Source organism: Schistocerca americana, chromosome 1 (assembly GCF_021461395.2).
Source record: "Schistocerca americana isolate TAMUIC-IGC-003095 chromosome 1, iqSchAmer2.1, whole genome shotgun sequence".
Lineage (NCBI taxonomy): Eukaryota > Metazoa > Arthropoda > Insecta > Orthoptera > Acrididae > Schistocerca > Schistocerca americana.
In genome coordinates this window covers 191,124,238-191,150,135 of record NC_060119.1, presented here as the reverse complement: position 1 = coordinate 191,150,135, position 25,898 = coordinate 191,124,238, and the positions used below count along the sequence as shown (strand labels likewise).

General features: G+C 40.2%; 1 protein-coding gene across 2 annotated transcripts in view; it reads left to right on the top strand.

Annotated features, from left to right (window-relative positions):
• Positions 1-25,898, top strand: part of LOC124593590 (DNA polymerase theta) — a 338,073-nt gene that overhangs the window by 148,975 nt on the left and 163,200 nt on the right. For both annotated transcript variants that reach the window (XM_047131990.1, XM_047132069.1), the window contains 2 exons: positions 5,241-5,291; positions 5,366-5,503. In XM_047131990.1, coding sequence (XP_046987946.1) covers positions 5,241-5,291; positions 5,366-5,503 — 189 coding nt within the window. The remainder of the gene's footprint in view (positions 1-5,240; positions 5,292-5,365; positions 5,504-25,898) is intronic.

Genomic DNA, 25,898 nt, shown 5'->3' with positions numbered 1-25,898 from the left:
GAAACAATCAATGCCTTCTCTGTGTAATTGCAATGGAGATACTATCGAAGACAGTACTGCCAAAGCAGAGTTACGAAACACAGCTTTCCGAAATGCCTGCACAAAAGAAGACAAAGCAAATATTCCAGAATTTGAATCAAGAACAGCTGCAAACATGAGTAACGTAGAAGTAAATATCCTCAAAGTAGTGAAGCAACTTAAATCTCTTAATAAAAGTGACTTGTCTGGTCCAGATTGTATACCAATTAGATTCCTTTCAGAGTATGCTGATGCATTTACTCCATACTTAACAAACATGTACAACCGTTCGGTCAACGAAAGATCCGTACCCAAAGACTGGAAAGATGCACAGGTCACATCAATATTCAAGAAAGGTAGGAGTAATTCACTAAATTACAAGCCCATATCATTAACATCGACCTGCAGCAGGGTTTTGGAACATATATTGTGTTCAAACGTTATGAATCACCCCCAAGAAAACGTTGCATTGACACACAGTCAACATGGATTTAGAAAACATCATCCTTGTGAAACACAACTAGCTCTTTATTCGCATGAAGTGTTGAGTGCTATTGACAAGGAATTTCTGATCGATTCCGTACTTTTGTATTTACGGAAGGCTTTTGACACTGTACCACACAAGCGGCTTGTAGTGAAACTGCATGCATATGGAATATCTCCACAGTTACGTGACTGGATTTGTGATTTACCGTTAGAGAGGTCACACAGTTCGTAGTAATTGACGGAAAGTCATAGAGTAAAACAAAAGTGATTTCTGACATTCCCTAAGGTAGTGTTATAGGCCCTTTGCTGTTCCTTATCTATATAAACGATCTGGGAGACAATCTGAGCAGCCATCTAGGGTTGTTTGCAGATGACACTGTCATTTATCGACTAATAAAGTCATCAGAAGATCAAAACAAATTGCAAAACGATTCAGAAATGGATGGTGCGAGAATTGGCAGTTGACGCTAAATAACAAAAAGTTTGAGGTTGTCCACATGAGTGCTTAAAGGAATTTGTTAAACTTCGGCTTACATGATAAATGAGTCAAATCTAAAGGCTGTAAATTCAGCTAAATACCTAGGAATTACAATTATGAACAACACATAGAAAATGTTGTGGGGAAGACTAACCAAAGACTTCGTATTATTGGCATGACATATAGAAGATGTAACAGATCTATTAAGGAGACTGCCTACACTACACTCGTCTGCCCACTTCTGGAATACTGTTGCGCACGGTGTGGGATCCGTACCAGATAGGACTGACGAAGTACATCAAAGAAGTTCAAAGAAGGGCAGCACGTTTTGTATTATCGCGAAATATGGGAGGGAGTGTCACTGAAATGATACAGGATTTGGGCTGGACATCATTAAAAGAAAGGCGTTTTTCATTGCAATAGAATCTTCTCACGAAATTCAAATCACCAATTTTCTCTTCCGAATGCGAAAATATTTTGTTGACACTGACCTACATAGGGAAAACGATCACTACAATAAGAGAAGGGAACTCAGAGCTTGTACGGAGAGATATAGCTGTTTGTTCTTTCCGAGCACTATATGTGATTGGAATAACAGAGAATTATGAAGGTGGTTCGATGAACCCTCTGCCAGGCACTTAAATGTGATTTGCAGAGTATTCATGTAGATGTTGGTGTTGAAGCACAGTTTCATTCACAATGGTTGTATGTGGCCAATGAAAATTGTTATCAGTTGGTAAGTGTTCAAGTTGTTCAGATGGCCGGTTGTATCGGTAGGGAATGCTAGATCACTTTTCCATAAAGGCTGTTTCAGTTCAGCAACCATAGCACATCACTGTATTACTTTGCTACCTTTCAGTATCTTCAGGGAAGTTATTAAATGGACAGTTCTGAAGTTCTTGCTCTCACACATTATAAATTATATGAAGGCTTAGCACTCATTAAATTTTTCAGATTGATATTCCTTGCACTTGGTGAGTCACGCAGTGAGGATCTCTGATTTTGATGAATTACTAGAAGTTTTTTCATTTTCTCATTGAGTTGTGCTGTGAATCATGATTTATTTCCAGCATGGCTGGCACTCTTAACTGTGGACACAGAAACCAATAAATTCCATGATAAACTTATATTTTTTACATTTTCTTCTATGCTACTAAGAATGTCCTTGCTACTCAGTCCGAGTATGTATGTGTTAAGGCTTGGCCATCTCCTCTTTTACATTCTCCAGCTTTCCTCTGGTGTTGAGGGATCTTACATTCCAAGTTCCTATCATAACATAAAATTTACTATTTGTGTACTTTGTCCCTGACCCTGCCTGGAAAACCAAATTGATCTCTCTTTTAATTCTGGACTGCTTTGTTACTAAGCTTTGCTGTGAGCAAGGGATACCCAGTGGATCTGTGATGGGGTGGTTTCCCTTTGACCTCCACCATTCTGTGGTGTTGAGAATGCCGGTTCATCTGCCTGTAGGATCAGTTTCCTACTGTAAGGACAAAATGGTGCCCTGCCTTGTACCACTTCTTTTGCCCTCCTAGAACATCTTTGGCACTTGGTAAGGTGTGTCCTCTTACATTTGGCATCATTCACTTCTGACATTCATTTGCATTTGCTGTATAAAAGTTTGCCCCCACCCCCTTCCCCATAGAGAGGTGGATATTAGGATTTTCTTTCTGTTGACTTTTACACCGTAATGGGACTTCCTAGCATTGACAGTACTTTTAGATTGTTCTGAAACTGAGGACAGTTTTTATACCTTTATATGTTCTTAAAACAATACTGTTTCAGTGGTATAGTGAAACAACCACATTTTCTGTTCTTCTGCCAGTACATTGTTGTGATGAGTAGATTCTACTGGCCAATTTCTTCTCAAGTTATATCTTTCCTTGGGTCAACAAAACATTCATTACATTGCTTTTAATTCATTGTATTGTTAAAGAATGAATGGTCTGTTAGTCTTATCCGAAACCACTGCCCTGATACACCCACACAAATTATGTTTAATTTACCTGTTTAACAACACTATGAAAATAATAGATTTCTACTCATCTCATAGAGTTGGTGCTGACTTCGTAGATTTAGCTTTAGTTTGCTTTCATAAAGAAATGTTTCATAAAACATTTCATCCCCTATTTTACCTCTTTAGTGGTTAACTGCCCAAAAAACAATTAAACACATGTTTTTTTATTTGTAACCAAGAAGTCATATATCAGTTTTCATAGATGTAGCTTTAAAAATATGTAAGTAGCTCTTTAATAATTATATATGTTGAAGAAATTGCCGTCTTCTATTTCGCCCCATAGGGGTTTCATTTCCAAAACTGCTAAAACACGGATTTCTTTATTTCTGACAGAGAAATCAAATACCAATTTTTTGTAGGTCTACCTTCAAAATTTCTTTAGTAGCAATATATTTTCAAGAAACCTCTCATCCGTTATTTGACCTCCTTATGTGTGGAATGTTAAAAAATTCAGTCTTAAACGATGCCTGCAGAGTAAGATCAATACCCTCTTCCAATTTCAATTTTCTTTACTCAGCGGTTTGTACTCGGCGATGGTGAGTGAGTGAGTGAGTGAGTGAGTGAGTCAGTCAGTCAGTCAGTCAGTCAGTCAGTCAGTCAGTTCGGACAATGTCTTTTATATGTAGAGACATAGACAGACGATATAGATGCCTGTAGCTTTGTCCATGTATGCATTTAACGCATGTATTGAACACACCTTCTCCCTCCCCTCGCCCTGCCATCTCTTACTCCCTCTGTCTGTCCACCTCATCTCCTCCCACATCTATCCACCTACCTCCACCTTCCCATTCTGTGTCTTTGTCACATCCTCCCTCTCTCTTAGTCCACCTCCTTTCTCAGAGTATCTTTCTCTCCCTCCCTCTGACCACATCCTTTGTTTCTCTCTCTTTCCATTCTGCCTCCCCATCTTCCATTTCCACCTGCCCATTATCCCTCTCGACATACCTTCTGCCTCATGCATCTTCTTGACCTCTTCTCTTTCTATCCATTTCCATCCCCACTTCACTCTGTCCATCCCCTTCTATCCATCTCAACCTGCCCTATTCATTGTCACATGTAGCTCCTGAAATACAGTTCAATAAAGCAGTCCAATACTATTCCTTCAACACACTTGTCATGCAGGGCAGCCTACACACCAGGGTCAAGGAAAACCATTTCTTTCCCCTGATTTGTTGGCTGCTTTGCAATGCATGTTCATTTGTTAGGCCTGCTCCCACACAACCTGCATGTCGGGAAGCACAGCCTATATGGTAGGGACTGGGAAAACCACATTTTTGTGAGCATCTCCACTCATATCAGAGCTATGAGACTATGAACACTGCAGTGCTGCTATTTGTAAGGCCTGTGTTTTTCTGTGCCAAAGTTAGCTGTAATTGATCTAGGACTTTCGAAGGAGATCCTGAAAAAATGCTCACACATTCTGCTTTATATGAATTACTAGAATCCCCCCCCCCTCCCCCAATTGGCATTCTCCACACAAATGTTAATCAAATATATTGCACATACCTCCAACCAATCTCTTGTTCAATCTTCTGCCCCCCCCCCTCCCCCTCCTCCCCACCATTACCTCCTCATCTTTCTGTTCCACCTCTCTGTCTAAACCCTTCTTCTGTTCCTGCCATCAGTAGCATGCCCCCTTGGTTTTTTCATCTTCTTCTTCCCCCTCTCTGCCCAACTCCTCCTCCTTGTCCCTCTCTGCTTGTCTCCTCCTTGGCCCTCTCTGCGTGTCTCTCCTCCTTGGCCCTCTCTGCCCATCTCTCCTCCTTGGCCCTCTCTGCCCACCTCCTCCTCCTCCTCCTCGCCCCTCTCTACCCATCTCCTCCTCCTCCGACAACAGTGGAAAGTCTTGGTTGTAATAATACTTAAAATAAAGCTGTAGCTGACTGACATGTGGTGCATAAAATCATGCAATAGAAAACTGTTTATGCTAGCTTCTGAGCTCATTCTCTAGTAGAAACGCACCCATTCATGCACACAACCCCTCTTACACCCAAATGCACACTTGCACAGCCACACATCATCCAGATATAAGTGAGTGGTTGCCCTTCCTTTACATTATGTAGGAAACACACAAATTGTTCTGTGATATCTGACTCATTCCTGAAAACAGTTTTCCATTAATTAATGTGCCTCATCTGATTCAATCACTTACTTTTTCAAGTACTTACTTTTCTGTAGATGATCTACGTAGTTTGTGTCATGCATTCATTACTCTCACTTTCTTTTCAATTTCTGTTCTAGGTAACTCCGCTGAACATAGCCGCACAATGGGGGAATTTAGACTGGTTTCAGGTACTGCACAGGTTTTTCATTGGTTGTGTTTTGTCTTGTAATGTGATAAATGCTTTATAAATATGATTGTACAGGTAATGACACTCTGGGAGCAGCTCCCAACGAGCATGCGGCGTGTAGGGGAACTAGTAGGCATTGAAGAAGTTTTCATGGTTAAAGCACTCAGAGGGACTGTAAACCTCCAGAGCAAGAAAGAGATTGGCAGAATAAATGTATGTATAATAATTTTCTGGAAAAGATTGATATTTGATATGAGATTTAATATGTTATATGGCTCTAAGTGTCATTGCACATAGATTAAAATTTTTGTAAATATTGGTCTGGGTTACAGAGATCACTGTTGCATTACATAGGCTACACTGCAGTTTGATATTGGGTATCATAGGAATGTAATGTGTGACTATGTTGTTTATTCTTACCGATATTTATGAAATATCAGAATAAATCTTTCACTTTGCAGCATAAAGTTTGCTATTGAGAAACGTCTTAGCAAATTAAAACAATGTGCTGACAGGACTTGAATTTGACCTGTTTTCATTTTCTGAGCGGTGCTCTTTGCACTGGTATATGAGATGCTCTTTTGTATTATAGTTGCTATGCTTGGTGTTTAGTGGTACGTTATTGGCCATGCTTGTCAGGAGCACTCAACTATGCTCTCCAGTCTTTTCGTCCTAATGGAGATTTTTCGTGATCTACTTGTATAATTCTATGTGCAAATGCTATGATGGGTGATTCTTTTTCTAACCATTACCAAAATGAGCCTATACTCCACTTCTAATGATCCTCTTATCAGTGGGCATTAAACTCCAAACCAGCTCTGTCTCTGTTAAGATTGACTTCATCAAAAACCTTAGTAACAAGGTTATTTGTAAATGTGACTCATTTTTCAGTATTACTTGAAGGGGAAAAAAAACATAAACAGACAAACAAAAAATTGTCTTCAAAAAGGGATATATCGAAACAGAATATATTTACTTGATACTTCATCGAGTTTGTAAATAGTGTATAGTTGACTCTTGCTATTTCAAACTTCGATAAATCAATCAGCTGCCCAGCCCATCGTAATCTCATTTCACCTTTACATTACCAAAAATTAAGTATTTTCACAGAATTAATTTTACAGGTGATTTTTCTTGGCAAGATAACCCAATACAAATCACCATGCGCCAGCAATGATGGACTTTATTAGAACAATAATGAAAATATGCACATATTGTGCTTCAATGTACGGTTAACTGGGTCAGGGTTTTTATCACGTAGTGAAAACCTGATACTCCTTTCTCATAGTTTCTCTTTTTTTTTCCAGGCACAAGACAGCCACAAATATCTTTAGTCACTGACACTGTCTCACATATCAGCTTGAGCAAATTCCAGTCTTAAATGTGTCATGTTAATACAATATTAAGTTTATCTGTGGTCCAGGGGTAGCATCTTTGATTAGTAATCAAAATGTCCTCGGTCCTGGGTTGGAATCCAGCCACTGCTTAAATTTTGATTAATAATCAGCATTGGCGACTGAAGACTTCTGGCATAAGAAGTCACCCTCATTCTGCCAACGGCCTTGTCAAAAAGGGCAGAGGAGTGGACAGAGGTTCAGGGCACTCTCTTGTCCTAGGGGTGGGAAACTGTCCTTAAAGGCGGAAGAATCAGCAGTGATCAACGGCATGCGGATGCAGAAGGCAGTGGAAACAACTCCATTAAAGACACGTAACGTGTATCCACAGGACATGGGGCCTCTAATTGAAAAGTGTCATGATGATCTCTCCATTGGCAAAATATTACAGAATAGTCCCCCATTCGGATCTCCGGTAGGGGAATGCCAAGGGGGAGGTGACCATGAGAAAAAGATTGAATAAGCTACTAAAGGATAACGTTCTACGAATCGGGGTGTGGAATGTGAAAAGCTTGAACATAGTAGGGAAACTAGAAAATCTGAAAAGGGAATTGCAGAGGCTCAATCTAGATCTAGTAGGGGTCAGTGAAATGGAAAGATGATGAGGATTTCTGACCAGTTTAGTATAGGGTAATATCAACAGCAGCAGAAAAAGGAAAAACGGGAGTAGGATTCTTTATGAATAGGAAGGTAGGGCAGAGAGTGTGTTGCTGTGAACAGTTCAGCAATAGGGTTGTTCTTATGAGAATCGACAGCAAACCAACACTGACAACAATAGTTCAGGTATATATGCTGACGTCGCAAGCTGAAGACGAAGAGATAAAGTATATGAGAATATTGAAGCAGTGATACAGTTCATAAAGGGAGGTGAAAATCTAATAGTCTTGCGAGACTGGAGTGCAGTTGTAGGTGAAGGAGTAGAAGAAAAGGTTACAGGAGAAAATGGACTTGGGGCAAGGAATGAGAGATGAGAAAGACTCAAGCACAGGAAGTATACTTGGAAAAGGCTGGGTGATATGGGAAGTTTTCAGTTAGATTACATCATGGTCAGACAGATACTCTGAAATCAGATACTGGATTGTAAGGTGTACCCAGCACCAGATATAGACTCGGATCACAATGTAGTGGTGATGAAGAGTAGGCTGAAGTTTAAGACATTAGTCAGGAAGAATCAGTATGCAACGAAGTGGGATACGGAAGTACTAAGGAATGACAAGATATGTTTGAAGTTCTCTAAGGCTATAGCAATAAGGAATAGCTCAGTATGCAGTACAGTTGACTCTTCAACATCTCTAAAAATGGCCATCACAGAAGCTGGAAAGAAAAACATAGGTACAAAGAAGGTAACTGTGAAGAAACCATGGGTAACAGAAGATATACTTCATTTGATCGATGAAAGGAGGAAGTACATAAATGTTCCGGGAAACTCAGGAATACAGAAATACAAGTCGCTAAAGGAATGAAATAAATAGGAAATGCTGGGAAGCTAAGATGAAATGGCTGCATGAAAAATGTGAAGAAATAAAAAAAAATGCTTGTCAAAAGGATAGACTCAGGATACAGGAAAGTCAAAACAACCTTTGGTGGCATTAAAAGCAAGTGTGGTAACATTAAGAGTGCAACAGGAATTCCACTGCTAAATGCAGAGGAGAGAATGGATAGGTGGAAACAATACATTGAAAGCCTCTATGAGGGGGAAGATTTGTATAATGTGATAGAATAGTAAACAGGAGTCGATTTAGAAGAGATTTGGGACCCAGTATTAGGATCAGACTTTAAAAGAGCTTTGGAGGACTTAAAATCAAATAAGGCAGAAGGGACAGATAATATTCCATCAGAATTTCTAAAATCATTGGGGGAAGTGGCAACAAAACGACTATTCATGTTGGTGTGTAGAATGTACGAGTCTGGTGACATACCATCTGACTTTCGAAAAATTATCATCCATACAATTCCAAAGACTGCAGGAGCTGAGAAGTGTGAGAATTATCGCACAATCAGCTTAAAAAGTTGCTGACAAGAATAATATACAGAAGAATGGAACAGAAAATTGAGGATGTGCTTGATGATGATCAGTGTGGGTTTAGAAAAGGTAAAGGCATGAGAGAGCCAATTCTGACATTGGGGTTGCTAATGGAAGTAAGACTAAAGAAAAATCAAGACATGTTCATAGAATTTGTCGACCTGGAAAAAGCATTCAACAATGTAAAATGGTGCAAGATGTTCGAAATTCTGAGAAAGAAAGGGGGTAAGCTATATGGACAGACAGATAATAAACAAGATGTACAAGAGCCAAGAGGGAATAATAATAGTGGACGATCAAGGACATAGTGCTCAGATTAAAAGGGTTAAGACAGGGATGTAGTCTTTCCCCCCTACTGTTCCAACTGTACATTGAAGAAGAAACAATGGCAATGAAAGGTTCAGGAGTGGAATTAAAATTCAAGGTGAAAGGATATTAATGATACAATTTGATGCAGCAGAAATGAGAATAGCAAGAAATTTAACATCAGGATTGATGGTCTTGCAGTAGATGAAGGTAAGGGATTCTGATACCCAGGCAGTAAAACAACCAGTGATGGACGGAGGAAGGAGAGAACATCAAAACCAGCCTAGCAGTGGCAAAAAGGGCATTCCTGGCCAAGAGAAGTCTACTAGTATCAAACATAGGCCTTAATTTGAGGAAGAAATTTCTAAGAACATATGTCTGGAGTACAGCATTGTATGGCAGTGAAACATGAACTGTGAGAAAACTGGAACAGAAGAGAATCGAAGCATTTGAAATGTGATGCTACAGATGAATGTTGAAAATTAGGTGGACTGATAAGGTGAGGAATGAGGAGGTTCTGCGCAGAATCAAAGTGGAAAGGCATATGTGGAAAACACTGATAAGGAGAAGGGACAGGATGATAGGATATCTGTTAAGACATGAGGGAATGAATTCCATGGTACTAGAAGAAACTGTAGGGGGCAAAAAATGTAGAAGAAGACAGAGATTGGAATACAAACACCAAATAATTGAAGATGTAGGTTACCAGTGCTACTCTGGAGAGGAATTTGTGGTGGGCCGCACCAAACCAGTCAGAAGACTGATGACAAAAAAAAGTAGTTCATCAAATACTGGCTCTCAAATGCTACCCTCACAGTTACATGTAGATTAACTATTTATAAAATTTTTAATAACACAGAGGTATATGTTACTGTTAACAAGTTCAAATGCAGTTGAAACTATTAATTTACAAAGAATTATTAACTTTACATAGTGTTTTTGAGTGTCTGAATCTTAATCTTAATGTTTGAAAGTACATTAGTTTGTAAATATAAAAAAATAATCAATATATAAACAAAAATAATCCATTTTTGAAAACATAATATAATTGGATATGTAAAAATCTAAAACCAAGTGGCAGCAGGAGATATGTTAAAGAAATGTGCAAGCTTTCAGAGCCATTGGCTCCATCTTCTGACAGAAAGGTTGAAGGGAAAGGAAGAGCGGCTAAAGAAAAGGACTGGTAAGTTTTAGGAAATAGGGAGAGTTAGGCAAAGTAACCCAAAACCCCAGATCATTGGAGACTTACTGGATGAGATGATAAGGGAAAGGGGATTGCATGGGATGAGATTTGAAAACCTAAGGGCCTAAAGGTGGAAGATAGGGTAATAAACAAGACTAAAAGAAATAAAAGGGCATAAAGAAAGGATCAGTCACTGAGAAAAAATGATGAGACCGAGGAGATACTGGCACTGTAACATGTCCTTGGTTATTGTCACTCACCTGGCCTTATTTTATGTTTATTATTGTCTTTAACTTCCTCAGTCTCAATATTTCTTCTCAGTAGCTAATCCTATCTTCATTGCCTTTTAGTTTTCTATATCTTTTATTTTCTGACCTGTACATTCCTCTTCATCTCCCCCCCCCCCCCCCCCCTTTTCAACCCTCCAACTTCCACCCACCTCTGCTACACACTATGCAAGTAGCTTTTTGCTTTTTTAAACTCTTGCACAATGTCTTGTCAGTAATTTCTGTCTTATTTATTACCCTATCATCCACCTTTAAGCTCTCAGATTTTCAAATCCATCTGGTGCAGTCCTCAACAATCAGTCTTAAGTCCTACCCAGTAAGTCTCTCCTGAGACTGTGTTCCTGATGGTTTTTCTTGATTTTCCCCATATCCTAAACCTCACTAGTCCTTTTGCTTCATCCCTCTTCCTTTCCCTTCAACCCTTCTGGCAGAAGAAGGAAACAATGGCTCCAGAAGCATACACATTTATTTAACTTTTAAATGTGCTTTTTCCTGCCACCACTAGGTGAGTAGATGTTTTACATATACAAAAAATAACTAATGAAATACACATTGATTTGTTGCTTGTAAAATCATTGCTGATTATTAATAATTTGTCATGTCAGTTCATTACAAAATTATTATTAATATTGACAGAAGGATTTTATGTTATTCTTTATACTTCCGTGTAAATAATTTCTTAAATAACCTCTTTATTATTCCTAACAATATTGTGAGAAGGAAAGTTGCTACTCACCGTATAGGGAAGATGCTGAGTCGCAGATAGGCACAACAAAAAGACTTTCGCAGTTATGGTTTTTGGCCATTAAGGCCTTCATCAACCATAAACAAACATATGCTCTCTCTCTCTCTCTCTCTCTCTCTCTCTCTCTCTCTCTCACACACACACACACACACACACACACACACACACACACACACACACACACACACACACACACCCCTCACTCACACTATTGCAGTCTCAGGCAACTGAAACCAAATTTGCAGCTTAGCTTGTAGACCACATGACTGGTTTCACAGGTAGCACTGCCTTTGAAGGGATAGGTGACGTTAGTGACCAAACTGGAGTAGGTGTTGGTGGGAGAATCATGGGACAGGTGTTGCATCTAGGCCTATTACAGGGTATGAGCCATGAGGTAAGGGATTGGGAGCAGGGTTTGTGTAAGGATGGGTGAGGATATTATGTAGGTTTGGTAGGCGGCGGAATACCACTGTGGGAAGGGTGGCAAGGATATTGTGCAGGACATTTCTCATTTCAGGCCATGACGAGAGGTAATTAAAACTCTGGTGGAGAATGTAATTCAGTTGTTCCTGTCCTGGGTGGTACTGAGTTATGATGGAAATGCTCATCTGTGCCCATCCGGGGGGACTTTGGGAGGTGGTGGGAGACTGGAAAGATAAGGCACGGGAGATTTGTTTTTGTACAAGGTTGTGAGGATAATTATGGTCAGTGAAGGTTTAAGTGAGACCACTGGTATATTTCACGAGGGACTACTTGTCACTGCAGATGTGACAACCGTGGGTGGTTAGGCTATATGGAAGGGACTTCTTGGTAGGAAATGGGTGGCAGCTGTCGAAGTGCTGTCTGGATCAAAGGTAAGGACACCCTATCCACATTCCTCCAGAATCTCAACAATTCCCCCCCCCCCTCCCCCCCATCCCCACTTGGTTCACCTTGTCCTACTCAACCCAACAAGCAACCTTCCTAGACATTGACCTCCACCTCAAAGATGGCTACATCAGTACCTCCGTCCGTATCAAACCTACTAACCACCAGCAATACCTCCACTTAAAGGCTGCCGCCCATTCCATACCAAGATGTGTAGCCTAGCCACCTGTGGTCATCACTTGTTAAATGGGTAATTAAATGTGGAGAACAAAATATATCTGTCTGAGCTTATATGCTTAAGTAAAAGGCTAAGTCATACATGGTTATTCTGGAATTGTAGGCTTTACTGTTAGTGAGGGATGGCTCACTAATTTTTAAAGAAGACGTAACACTATTTTAATAAAGTGTGAGTATTGATGATGAAGTTTCTTTGGCTTGGAGTAGGAAGACTGGTGGCAAATTAAGATCCATGAGACATGTTCAACAATTTTAAAGTGAGATCATTTTTCCAAGTGATTTCCCTACTGAACATTGACTTTTAAAAGTAAGAAAACTCTTGCGTGGGGGGTGGGGATGTAGCAAAGGAAGATTATCACAGTTTTTGGGCTTGAACATGGACAGGCCTCAGAAAAGAAAACCCTTTTGATAGCATAAAGGGTAAACTGTGGATATTTTAAGGTTCTCAGAGCATTTCCCATGCCTTACTACTTCAACAAAAAGACATTGTGTGTAACTGTTGAGTGTGGACAGAAACATGAAGGAACAAAATTTTAAAAAAAATTGCTCTCTCTGGATGTTGCACAGTTTATAACATTCATTAATACTGGATAATGTAAGGCTTCATTTTCCCCTGCCAATGTCACTTCAAAATTACAACTGTTTCACCCCATGAGTAGTTCAGAATCTTAAAACTTTCTTTGCCAAAGATGATGTGACAATTATGCTGGAAAATCTGAAGATACTGAGAGACCCAACCTAACATTTTTGGCAGCAATGACTTTGGCTAATAAAACATGGAAGAATACCTCAATTGAGGTATTGCCTCAAGAAATGTGGGTTCATGAAAGAGGCACAGAATCGCCTGCAACGGTAGGAGGGTGGAGAAATGGACTCAGATTTTCATGATACATGGGACCTTCTTCATTTTCGAGGAAGTGTGACATTTTATGATTTTGCACATTTTGACAATCAAGGAGTCTGCAGTGTTCTGACTAACATTAAAATTTTGACTTTTCTGGGAAATTTGTATTTGCCTTAAAATTGAATGATGAGGTGACTTACCGAACAAAAGCGCTGGCAGGTCGATAGATACACAAACAAACATAAACATACACACAAAATTCAAGCTTTCGCAACAAACTGTTGCCTCATCAGGAAAGAGGGAAGGAGAGGGGAAGACGAAAGGAAGTGGGTTTTAAGGGAGAGGGTAAGGAGTCACTCCAATCCCGGGAGCGGAAAGACTTACCTTAGGGGGAAAAAAGGACAGGTATACACTAGCACATACGCACATATCCATCCACACATACAGACACAAGCAGACATATTTAAAGACCACGTGGAATGTTTCCTTCCATTATATATATATATATATATATATATATATATATATATATATATATATATATATATATAAAAAGAAAGATGATGAAACTTACCAAACAAAAGCGCTGGCAGGTCGATAGACACACAAACAAACACCAACATACACACAAAATTCTAGCTTTCGCAACCAATGGTTGCCTCGTCAGGAAAGAGGGAAGGAGAAGGAAAGACAAAAGGATATGGGTTTTAAGGGAGAGGGTAAGGAGTCATTCCAATTCCGGGAGCGGAAAGACTTACCTTAGGGGGAGAAAAGGACAGGTATACACTCGCACACACACACATATCCATCCACACATACACAGACACAAGCAGACATGGCCTTTACAAATGTCTGCTTGTGTCTGTGTATGTGTGGATGGATATGTGTGTGTGTGCGAGTGTATACCTGTCCTTTTTTCCCCCTAAGGTAAGTCTTTCCGCTCCCGGGATTGGAATGACTCCTTACCCTCTCCCTTAAAACCCATATCCTTTTGTCTTTCCTTCTCCTTCCCTCTTTCCTGACGAGGCAACCATTGGTTGTGAAAGCTAGAATTTTGTGTGTATGTTGGTGTTTGTTTGTGTGTCTATCGACCTGCCAGCGCTTTTGTTTGGTAAGTTTCATCATCTTTCTTTTTAGATATATTTTTCCCACGTGGAATGTTTCCCTCTATATATATATATATATATAAAAAAACTGTAGTTGTTTTGACTTTTTCTTGATTCAGTCAGACATGCATTAAAGCAGTTGTTCTGAATTTCTCTGAAGAGCCTTGAACTTTCAATTATTGACAGTCAACTGTAATACAGATGAAGGTGCCTTGTGGCTGCTTACTGTCTAATGTGAATTATTTGACTTCTACTGTCAGGAACAATATTGAAAAAAACTTTCCAGCAAGGAACTTACTGTCCAGTTTTTGTTTAGTGTCTGCTGTACACAACTTTGCCTAAGGAATCCATTGTCCCAAATTATTGATTCATATGTGTGGTTAATGATCTTTTCCCGTCTTTTATGTCCATAAATAACTTTGGGAGTTTGTAGTAGGTGAATTAGAATTTTAACACAAAATTAAATTCTTGGAGTTCTTGTTACATTAAGCTGCATAATTAAATTATAACAACAACTCACTTAAGATTTGTGCTGAGAATAGGGTTGTTCCTTTTTTAAAATTATGTATTTCATCCTTAAGTCACACCAGGGATATTGTCACCAGTTTCAACTTAAAAAATGGTTCAAATGGCTCTGAGCACTATGGGACTTAACATCTATGGTCATCAGTCCCCTAGAACTCATAACTACTTAAACCGAACTAACCTAAGGACATCACACACATCCATTCCCGAGGCAGGATTCGAACCTGCGGCCGTAGCGGTCACGCGGGTCCAGACTGAAGTGCCTAGAACCGCACGGCCACACCGGCCGGCCAGTTTCAACTTATTATCAAGCCATTGTTACATGATTTGTTTAAAAGGAAAGGAACAGGTGTTGTTCACAGCAAACTAAGTTGCAGGTCAGCTTCTTCACACAGCCATACATACTGGTACTCGTCAGTTGGAGAGTCCCAGTGAGGCACTCACAATATACGCACATCTGCAGTCTGATTGTTGGAACTGAAAGCTTCAGCTGACTATGTTTATTTGTTTATCATATGACCCTACAGAGATAATCAGTTTCTTACATTGAGATATAAATCATTTATTTACTGCAAATATACAGCATTGACAAAAAAAACCATATATTATAAATTATTATGAATCTGATTCAGTGTTTAACAATTAATTATAATCTAGTTTTTGTAGCACTTCATTTTTCTGTGTGTCTCCTACAGTGTGGTTTCCAATGAGTTCAGCCATTCAGTTGTCTCACTTGTTGCTAGGAGACTGCTCCAAGTCACTTGGAATTTCCTTTGTGGGCACTGTGTCACTATGTGCTATACTGTTCTGGAGCATCATAGTCATACTGAGAATTTTCAGCCATTTTACTCTTAAAAACCATAGCTTTCATTGTAGCATGCACTATTCTGATTTTGCTCAGGTGGCTGCATTTTGTCTCAGGCAAATTCATTCCTAGAAAACGTTTCTTTGGATCTGTGTAGGATGTGTCATTGTGGTTCTGAAAGGATGCTCATTAGGATCTCCATTGTTCTTTCAAGTCATAGTTGAATGGAATGTGGTTCCAGGTAGGTTTCCTAGATTTGAACCTGTTGTGGGGTAAGGAGCTCAATGTATTATTTATGGGCACATCCACTCTCCTCAGTAGTTGTTGCTTAAAGAGCAGAGGGACAATATTAAAGAAAACGGATAGCTGTGGAAGAGGGTTGGTTTTCTACATCTACATGTACATTGATACTCTGCAATCTGCCTCACAGCACGTGGCAGATAGTATGCTGTACCACTGCTGGTCATTTCCTCTCCTGTTCCACTCACAAATAGAGGAGTATACACAGACTTGTCTGTATGCCTCTGTATGAGCCCTAATTTCCCATATCTTATATTCGTCATCCTTGCGTGCAAATTATGTTGGAGGCAACAGAATTTGTCCTGCAGTCAGCTTCAAATGATGGGTTGCTAAACTTTCTCAGTAGTGTTCCTCGAAAAGAATGCCAGCTTCCCTCCAGGGATTCACGTTTGAGTTCTTGAAGCACGTCCATAACACTTACATGTTGATCGAACCTACTAGCAACAAGTCTAGCAGCCCACTTCAGAATTGCTTTGATGTATTCCTTCAATCAAACCTGGTATGGATCTCAAACATTCAAGCAGTACTCAAGAGTATGTCGCACTAGCATCCGTTATGTTGTATCGTTTACAGATGAACCACACTATTGTAGAATTCTCTCAATATATCGAAGTCGATCATTCACCTTTCCTATTACAATCGCCACATGCTTGTTCCATTTCATATCACTTTGTAATATGATACCCATATATTTAAATAATGTGACTGTGTCAAGCAGGACACTACTAATGCTGTATCTGAACATCATGGGTTTGTTTTACCTACTTATCTGCATTAACTTACATTTGAGTGTCCAGACATTAGCCTCATTGTTTAAGTAAGGTGTGCATCTATCTTTTCAACATAATAGCTTCTACTTCATGCAGGAAAGAAATAATCAGCAACAGAGTAAACCAGTACTCGTGCTGCTATGCACTTTGTCTTTGCATATGCTCCCCAGTTTGTTCCAGCAATTTTTCCAATGAAGATGTATCGGGTTTTCAGTTTTCGTTGTGCGGTTTCGAAGTGCTTTTTAAAGGTGTGGGAGTGATCTGTGTATACTCAAAGATATTTTGTGAAGTGATTGTGTTTTACCTTTTACCACATAAGAGTACATTTAGTTTTCTACTTACTGTTTGGTTGCTCAGATGGAAACAGGCATACTTCAGTTTTATAACATTGTCAACCTTTTCTATCTAAAAAGGTGGCAGTAAATAATGATTATAAAATAACGGTGCTACATCATCTTATCGATACATTCAAGAAGAAATGCGAAGAAGATATAATGAGTGATAAGATTGTCACTATACCATATTTTGGCAAAATTTCACAGAAACTGGTGAACATTTTTCAGTCATACAGTATTCGGATGGTGTTCGCAGCAAAAAACTTAATGAGATATAGTTTGAAGTAGGGAGTTGGCTACAGGATAGGTAAATTTGAAGAGACAGTTGTTTATAAAATACAATGTGCACTGTGTGAAGTGAAACATCTAGCGCAAAGTGTGCATTGTGTGAAGTGAAATATGTAGGGCAAACAGGTAGGAAATTTTCGACAAGATACAGGGTCTATGTAGGTGCTTCTAGACTGGGCAACTACAGCAGACTGGCTTCCAAATATAAATATGAGACCAGTCATCCACTGAAAGGCATAGAAGAAGATTTAGAGGTGATAAATATAGATAAGAAAAGAAAGAAAATCGACCTTTCTGAGGAACCTGAAATAGCAATCCATCGAGTTGGTTTATTTTAAAAAATTGATGATTTTGTTAATTTATTAATCCACTGGGTTAAGTTTAATAAAGTCCTAGTATACAAACTGACAATAATAGTAATTTCTTCTTCAATAATTTTTTGGATCTTTTTAAGTTTGGTGCTAGTACAATAATGTGAACAATTTTGCACAGGTAATTGTTGGTATGGTGTCTCTCTCCATGACCTTTGTAACATCTTTAGAATGTTATGGAGCGGCTGATGGTCCAGTGCAGTCTGTCAGAGCCATACATATGTTTATGAACTAGCGGTGCATGTAGAGGCAGCTGATATGATCAGTGTTTAGTGCTTTGCAGATGGAATGCTTTGGTGGATGGGTAATAACATGGATAAGCAGAGCAGAGAATACGGTGTTACCATTTTTTATATTTTGAATGTGTGTTCTTTTGAAGTCCTTTACTATGCAGGATTAGCTTAACCAGATGATGAAAGCTTGACATCCAAAATACATCATTGAGGATTATGTTCATAACATTAGTGATTGTATGCTAAAATATTTATAACAATACTTAAGTTTTCTGAGGATTCGTGCATAACCTCCACACCTCATGATATTTACACATGGTATCTAGATCCTTATTAAGGATTCACTTGCCCCACTCATAGTTGTATTGTGTCAGTGTGGTTGTTGTTATGTTATTAATGTGACAGAATTTTTGCAATTTGTATCTGGGACTTTAGTTGTATGGGAGTGGGACCAGTACTGATTGCAGCAGTAATCCATTCTTGATGTTGAAGGATTAACTCGTGACATCTTTGACTGTGATTTTAAAGTAGCAGTTTTCGGTATATTCTCCACCAAATTTGTCATTTTGAGACTTGGTACAAATTCCTTCAGTTTGAAAATTAGACCATCTAGCCAGTGTCATAGATTTCTGAGGATTCATGCGTAACCTCCACTCCTCATGATATCTACATATGGTATCTAGATCCTTATTAAGGGTTCACTCACCTTCTGGAAGCTGGCTTCAGTACGTAAGATTAGGGCCAGAATTTGTTCACAGCTACGAGAATTTGCTCACAGCTACACCTTATATGGAAACCGGCTGGAAGGAAAGGACAGCCCCATCAGTATGTTGGTTTTGTAGGGTCACTATCTATCTTTTAGAGATATTAATAAGAAGTTACAAAAAAGCCATCATCAAGTATAGCAGTAGCAACTGGGGACAAGAGAAGCTGTGCAAAACCAGATTGCAAACTTCACACATCTCTTACTACAGTTGACATACTTGAAACGTTTAGCCAATTCTCTTCTCTGGATATGCGGCTGTGTCAATCTCCATAACTTCTTCTCCGAAGAAATAATGCTGGTTAGAGGAACCAAAAAAATTACTATCTCTCTCACTTGAAATAACTCGGTACTCTCGTTCTTTCATTTCCACAAGTTTCATATAATCATACAAACTCTTGCAAGTCAAATACACTGATACACATTAGATGCAATTAAACATAACCACAATGCCTGGTTTTAACAGCCAAATAATTTATAGACATCCCATGCATCTCGCTTTGTTCAGAGCTAAGACATGAAGTAAGTTAAAAGTCTGTAGTCAATTTGTTTTTCAAAAATCACATTCACTAACACAGTGAAGAATAGCATTTAATTACTCCATGTCCTTTCACACAGTGTCTGTGGCTCTTGCGGCAAACACTTGTCGGAGTCGTTCGACTGGCCCGCTTATTGTCTTCTCATTACAAACTTCCAACCTGCACTTGGAAATCGGTGGCGCAGTAGATACATTTACGCTCTCTTCCTTACTTTTAAAATATTGTGTGTTCGAGACGGTGGAAGGCCAAGTGTCCCTAGAATTTACACCGAAATTCTCGAGGCACTACACAGTATGTGCAGCATAGTGAAATGTGGGCTAGAATAACACATATGCTAAAGGACTGCGGTAAAGGCTACCTGTACACAGCGAAAACTTGTGTTGCGTGGCCTCTCCCACCAGAGGTTCGCGTTGTCCCTTGGGCATGGGTGTACGTGTTGTTCTTAGCATCAGTTAATTTAAGCAGGGGCCGATGACCTCAGCAGTTTGGTCCCTTAGGAATTCACACACATCTAAACATTTGAAAACTTGCACCGCATATTGGTGATAACTGAAGCGGGCAAGGCAATGTTGCCAGTTGTTGTGAGCTATGTGATCAGAGCCTGGATAGTAATGCAACAGAGTGCCTCTGAGCCTATAAATAGGTATGAATTTTGAGGCAGATTTATTCAGAGTCCAGCACCACCACCACGGGGTCCGTGCCAGACGATGAGAGCACTGAGTATCACCGTCTTGAGCCATGGGTTTGAGACTGGGCCGGACCAGCTGCTGCTTGCTTGCACTGAGTCTCCTCACATGACTTGAAGCCACAGTGCTGGTGACGTGCCATTTTTGCCAGATTCCTGCCAGATGGCAGTGGGTCTTGTCCTATGCACAATCTCCACTGCCTCCGCTTTGAACATGTAGGGGTCTGTTTGCCAAGTGCGGCCATTCAGCAAAGAAATGCAGTCACAGCAGAAGAAGGAAATCACTGCTGACTTCCAAACTGACAAACTGCCAGCCACTGCCCAGCTTGATGTCAACATTGCAGGGTGCCTAAACTTACAACTCTTTACCAGGGAGGAAGCAGCCACTGTGAACTGATGTCGGCCAGCATCACTGGAGTGAGGCGTGTTAGCCTCACATTACTAACGAAGTGATATGCACTTGAAGTTGAATGAAGGATTTCTCTCTGTCAGCAATGTGTCTCTAGGTTGTCTGGCCTGACACCAACACAACACCACACCACACCACACCACCACTCACCTTGCCGAATAATATCTGCACCCCAAAGAGTGGTGTTAGGCGTGGGACTTTCGAGCCCATCACCGTACTCTCTGTTGACAGTCAAAATGCCTACAACTAGCATCTAAAGATGAAGAAAATGTCTTGATTTCTGAAGGCATACAGTTCTGTTGACACATTGTGCAGTGAGTCCAGTCTTTTTGTTATGTTTTTGTTTAACTGTGAGATCATGGCAAGTCTGTCGGTTTTGGCAGGGATTGGGTTGTGCAAGTAAGTTCAGTATGTGACAGCTGAATGCAGAGGGTATTTTGAGGTGACGTAGATATAAATGTTAGTTCCCACTTGGTTGATGTGGGCAATATGGGTGTCATGAGCGAAGGGTATGACTCATTGTCTAGTAGTATGTAAGCTATTAACCATGAGTAGTGGTTCTGGAGATGAAACTAAGTTTAGTTGTTTCTGTGTGCATTTATTGTGAGCAGCCACTCAGACAAGAGTTATTAAGTTATAGTAATAAGTAATAAGACAGGATTACGGTTGAGTGTTCTCATAATTTAAGTTTGTTTCGTGCAGAGCAAGGAATATGGGTTGGTATTTAGGCATGTAATGTAGTGAGAAGTGTTACAATAGTGGTATGTTCGAGATTTGTTTGCTCTTTCATGTTTGTTTTTGTAGGTAATCATATCATGGTCAGAACCACAGGGAGCAGGGTTTTTAATACTCCAAGAGGCTACCACAGATGTGGTATTGACAATTTTAAGAGACGAAATAGATAAGGTGGGAGCAGACAATGCAAAGCAGACAGAGAGTAGAAGCACTCGATGCTGAGAAGATGGAAACACCTTATCACAAATATCCAGACTATAGGAGAAGTTGCTGATAGAGTGCAATGAATGGATGACTGAAAACAATTGGGAGTGCAGGAATGTGTGGCTTATGGAAAGAAGTGAAAGAGAGAAAGCAGAGAGGAGGGGAGATGAGGAAGCTGAAAGGGGAAGGAGCAAACTTTGGGGTATTTACCTGTTCCTGCAGGTCATCTGACTACAGTTGATGTAGTTGAAATTGTCAGTCCAGTGAAAAATAGGAAGAATATCATGGCGGGGTGGTCACCTTACGCCTACTTGTGGAAGTACAAGCCCCTTACAGTCGTTCACAGACAATGTGGGGGTGATGCAGCCTAAGCTGTACTTGCAGAAAGCAAGGTTACATTGGGTATACTAGGTGTACGATGAAATAATAATGGTTGAGAGTTGTTGTAAACCAGAGAAACTTTAGGGAACAACACACTTGGATTCAAGAGGCATTGGGTTGTTAATTAATGGAACCATGTGTGATATTATGGAACCCACATTTCATTTACCTGCTACAATGATGACTGGTTACTCTTGCACACTGAGGTGACAAAAGTTGTGCGTGGCAATATATACATAAACAGATGGCGGTGATATCGCGTACACAAGGTGTAAAAGAGCACTGCATTGACAGAGTCGTCATTTGTACTCAGGTGATTCATGTGAAAAGTTTCCAACCTGATTATGCCTGCACGATGGGAATTGACAGGCTTTGATTGCGGAATGGTAGGTGGAACTAGATTCGTGGTATATTTTATTTCAGAAATCATTAGGGAATTCAATATTCTGAGATCCACAGTATCGAGAGTGCACCAAGAATGCCAAATTTCAGGCATTACCTGTCACTGAGGTCAACGCAGAGGTTGATGACCTTCACTTAACGACCGTAAGCAGCTGCGTTTGCATAGCATTTTCAGTGCTAACAGACAAGCAACACTGCATGAAACAATCCCAGAAATCAATGTGGAAAATGTGAGGAATGTATCCGTTAGGACAGTGCAGCAAAATTTGGCATTAATGAGCTATGGCAGCAGATGATTGACATGAGTGCCTTTGCTAACAGCAAGACATTGCCTGCAGTGCCCCTCTCCTAGGCTCGTGACCATATCAGTTGTTGGACCTTGGATGGCAGAAAAACCATGGCCTGGTCAGATAAGTCCTGATTTCAGTTGGTAAGAGCTGATGGTAGGTCATGAGTATGGTGCAGACCCCACGAATCCATGAACCATAGTTGTCAACAATGCAGTGTGCAAGGTTGTGGTGGCTCCATAATGTAGTTGTCTGTGCTTACGTGGAATGGATTTGGTCCTCTGGTCCAACTGGTCCTTTCGTTGACTGGAAATAGTTATGTTTGGTTACTTGCAGATCTCTTACTGCCAAGCAGCAGTGGAATTTTTCATGTTACAGGGCCACAATTGTTTGCGATGCGATTGGTTTTAAGAGCATTCTGGACAATTCGAGTGAATGACATGGCCACCAACATTGCCTGAAATGAATCCCATTCAACATTTGTGGGACATAGTCAATATGTCAGCTTGTGCACAAAAGCCTGCACTGGAAACACTCTCTCGCAATTATGGATAGCTGTAGAGGCAGCATGGCTAAGTATTTCTGCACAGGTCTTTCAACAACTTGTTAAGTCCATGCTACATTAAGTTTGCTGCACTGCACTGGGCAAAGGAAGGTCCAACGTGATATTAGGAGGTATCCCATGACTTTCATCACCTCAGTGTAAATATAACACAACCACAACTATATTGGCAGGATAAGCCCATAGAGATGTTGCCTAAACAAAACCCTACCTTCTGAAACGGTACCAGGGAACCAAGCTTAGCCCATTCACCAAATCAGATGATAGCCGCACAGGAGAGCAGATCACTGCAGAGCAACTGATACAGCACTTGGAACTGAATCGGGATGGTAGACCACTGGTAACTGACCTAGAGTGTTGCAAGTCTTAGTGCCATAGTGAGTCTGATTTTGCTGTGTATAGCTTTTATTTACAGTGTGTACATAAAGTCCACGAACACTTTCAATTATTTATTGCACAAGAACTAAACATTGTACAGATGTCATACATATTACATTTTCAAGAGAAACTCTGAAAGTTTTATTATTTTTTTTTATTTTTACAAACATTTGATATGCAAACCATGAGCGACCCGGCAGATGTCAATACAGTAAGCGAATTCTTGCCATATCCGTCCCAGCATGGTATCGTCGACTGTGGCAGTTGCTTCCCGCATTCTTTTCCGGAGCTCTCGCTACATCACTTGGTAGAGGCGCTACACACACCATATCTTTAATGTGTCCCCACAGAAAAAAGTCACATGGAGTGAGATCTGGTGATCGGGGAGGCCATTTCATGAAACAGCTGTCCCCTTCTGTAGCACGGCCGATCCATCGATGCAGCACCTCTGTGTTCAGGTACCCACGAACTTGATGATGAAAATGGGGTGGAACCCCATCGTGCTGAAAGATGAACGGAGAGTCTGACTGCATTTGAGACATCAGCCATTGCTGCAACATGTCCAAGTAGGAATGTCCAGTGACAGTGCTCTTGGCGAAGAAGAATGACCCGTACAGTTTGGGACATCCGCTTCTCTTTGCCGGACACAAGCAACCCATCATAATGAATTTGTTGTGCCAGTGTTAAATGGCCTTCCTTGTTGGTGGCTTCTTACCATACTTGGTTCTAAACATCTGCTGAACAGCTGTAGCATACTTGTTTTTGTTGAACTCCAACTCACAGAAAGCTCGCTCTGCACCTAAAGTCACCATGTTTGTGACTAGCCCTGATTATCGGCAAATTACCAAACTATGCTGTGGCGGTATACATGGAAAAAAAAAAAATTATATCTGTACAATGTTCTCTTCTTGTGCAATAAATGATTAAAAGTGTTCCTGGACTTTATGTACACCCTGTATTTAAGATGATGAGCCATTCAGAAATCTCTAATGTGCATAGTCCATGTTCCAGTGGACTGGATTCTCTGAACGAGAGATGGACACTGAATTTGTGGAGTTTGAGAAAGATAGAAAGCAGCCCTGAAGTATAGTGTAGTAAATGTATAGTGTTTAAGAATTGGCAGTCTAGTGGTGTGTACTTGTTTTATGGTCAAAGATGGAAATAGTCATGGTGGAGGAACTGGATCTTCCCAGTGCAAGCAGGCAGTGTAGTGTCACTACCCAGTTTTTAGTGAGATTAGTAAGAATTTATACAAAAGTCACTGTGAAATTTTGCAGTGCAAAACTGGGCCAATAGGTATTGTTCACCAATATGTGGGTTAGAATAACGCATTCACAAGAAGATTGCGAGATGGGCTAGTTGTACTCAGTGGAAACATGCACCGCACAGCAGCAATAGCTGAAGTGGGCAGTGCAGTGTCACCATATGAGGGCAAGACCCTAGTGGTGAGCTAGGCACTCTGCATTAGATGAGTGGGCAGTATATTACATGTAGTAACTACCTCTGTCAGCATATATTAGTTGTGCTGTGCAGTTGCTGCAGAGTATAGAGTTTTGGGTTAGCAATGAGGAGATTGATGGTTTGATCCTGGGTTGAGGCATATGTTTTTTATTTGGTAAATGTACTTCAGGTGGTATGGAATCTGGCATCTTAATCAACAGCGATTGCAGCGGGTCCTCTAGAAAACATTTGCACTTACATACTACAATCTTAGAAATGGAAGATTGGTCAGCTTTGAAAGAAGACCTTTCTATGTCATGGGTGTGAATTTATTCGCACCACTTCATCTATGAAATGCAAAACCTGTTTTCTTTGCACCCACGTCCAATGGTCCCATGGATTAGTATCAACTATTATTCTTGCCTCATTCAGGTCCATTACATTTCGTTAGGGCCTTACGTTACCGATAGGACTAGCAATGTGCAATGCGAATAATGTCCAAACTCATTTACTATTTGTGTTATCATCATGGTCCCACTATTTATGCCTTTTGACATTGAGTCTGGTAACTGCATGCTGTTTAGTACGTATTTCAATGCATTGTTATTATTATTATTATTATTATTATTATTATTATTATTCTATCGATGGGATTGTGGAAACATCAAGTCTATTTTCGTTAGGGGAAACACTTTAATTCAAAACTGAAGATTTCATAATTAGCGGTGTCGGGATGAATCATGCAGAACCATATCTGTCTGAGGGGTAATGCGGATTACATGGATCAGCACACAGGACTGATGGTGTGTTTATACTGTATGCACTGTCCGCCAGACAGGGACTAGTTACAAGTGGAGTAATGTGCCCGTAAGAGACTCCAATCTACATGCGTACAAATATCGAATTTTCTCATTGTAAACCTCTAAACCAGTGTGGCAGAAATATGGTATACACAAATGATGAATATGTGGATATGCTTCTGGTCCTTGGTGCATCTGATAACCAGGCTGGTTACCACTCGTGAATACGCTGCTAGAAATCCTCGTTGACGCCATCCAGATAAAAATGTGTTTCGTAGTCTGGAGCTATGCCTTCGGGAGTCAGATTCTCTCCTTCCACCGTCGCGTGATAGGTGTCATCTATGGACTCGCCATACTCCAGCTACTGAGGAGTCTGTTCTGGAGTACATACACCAAGAATCTCA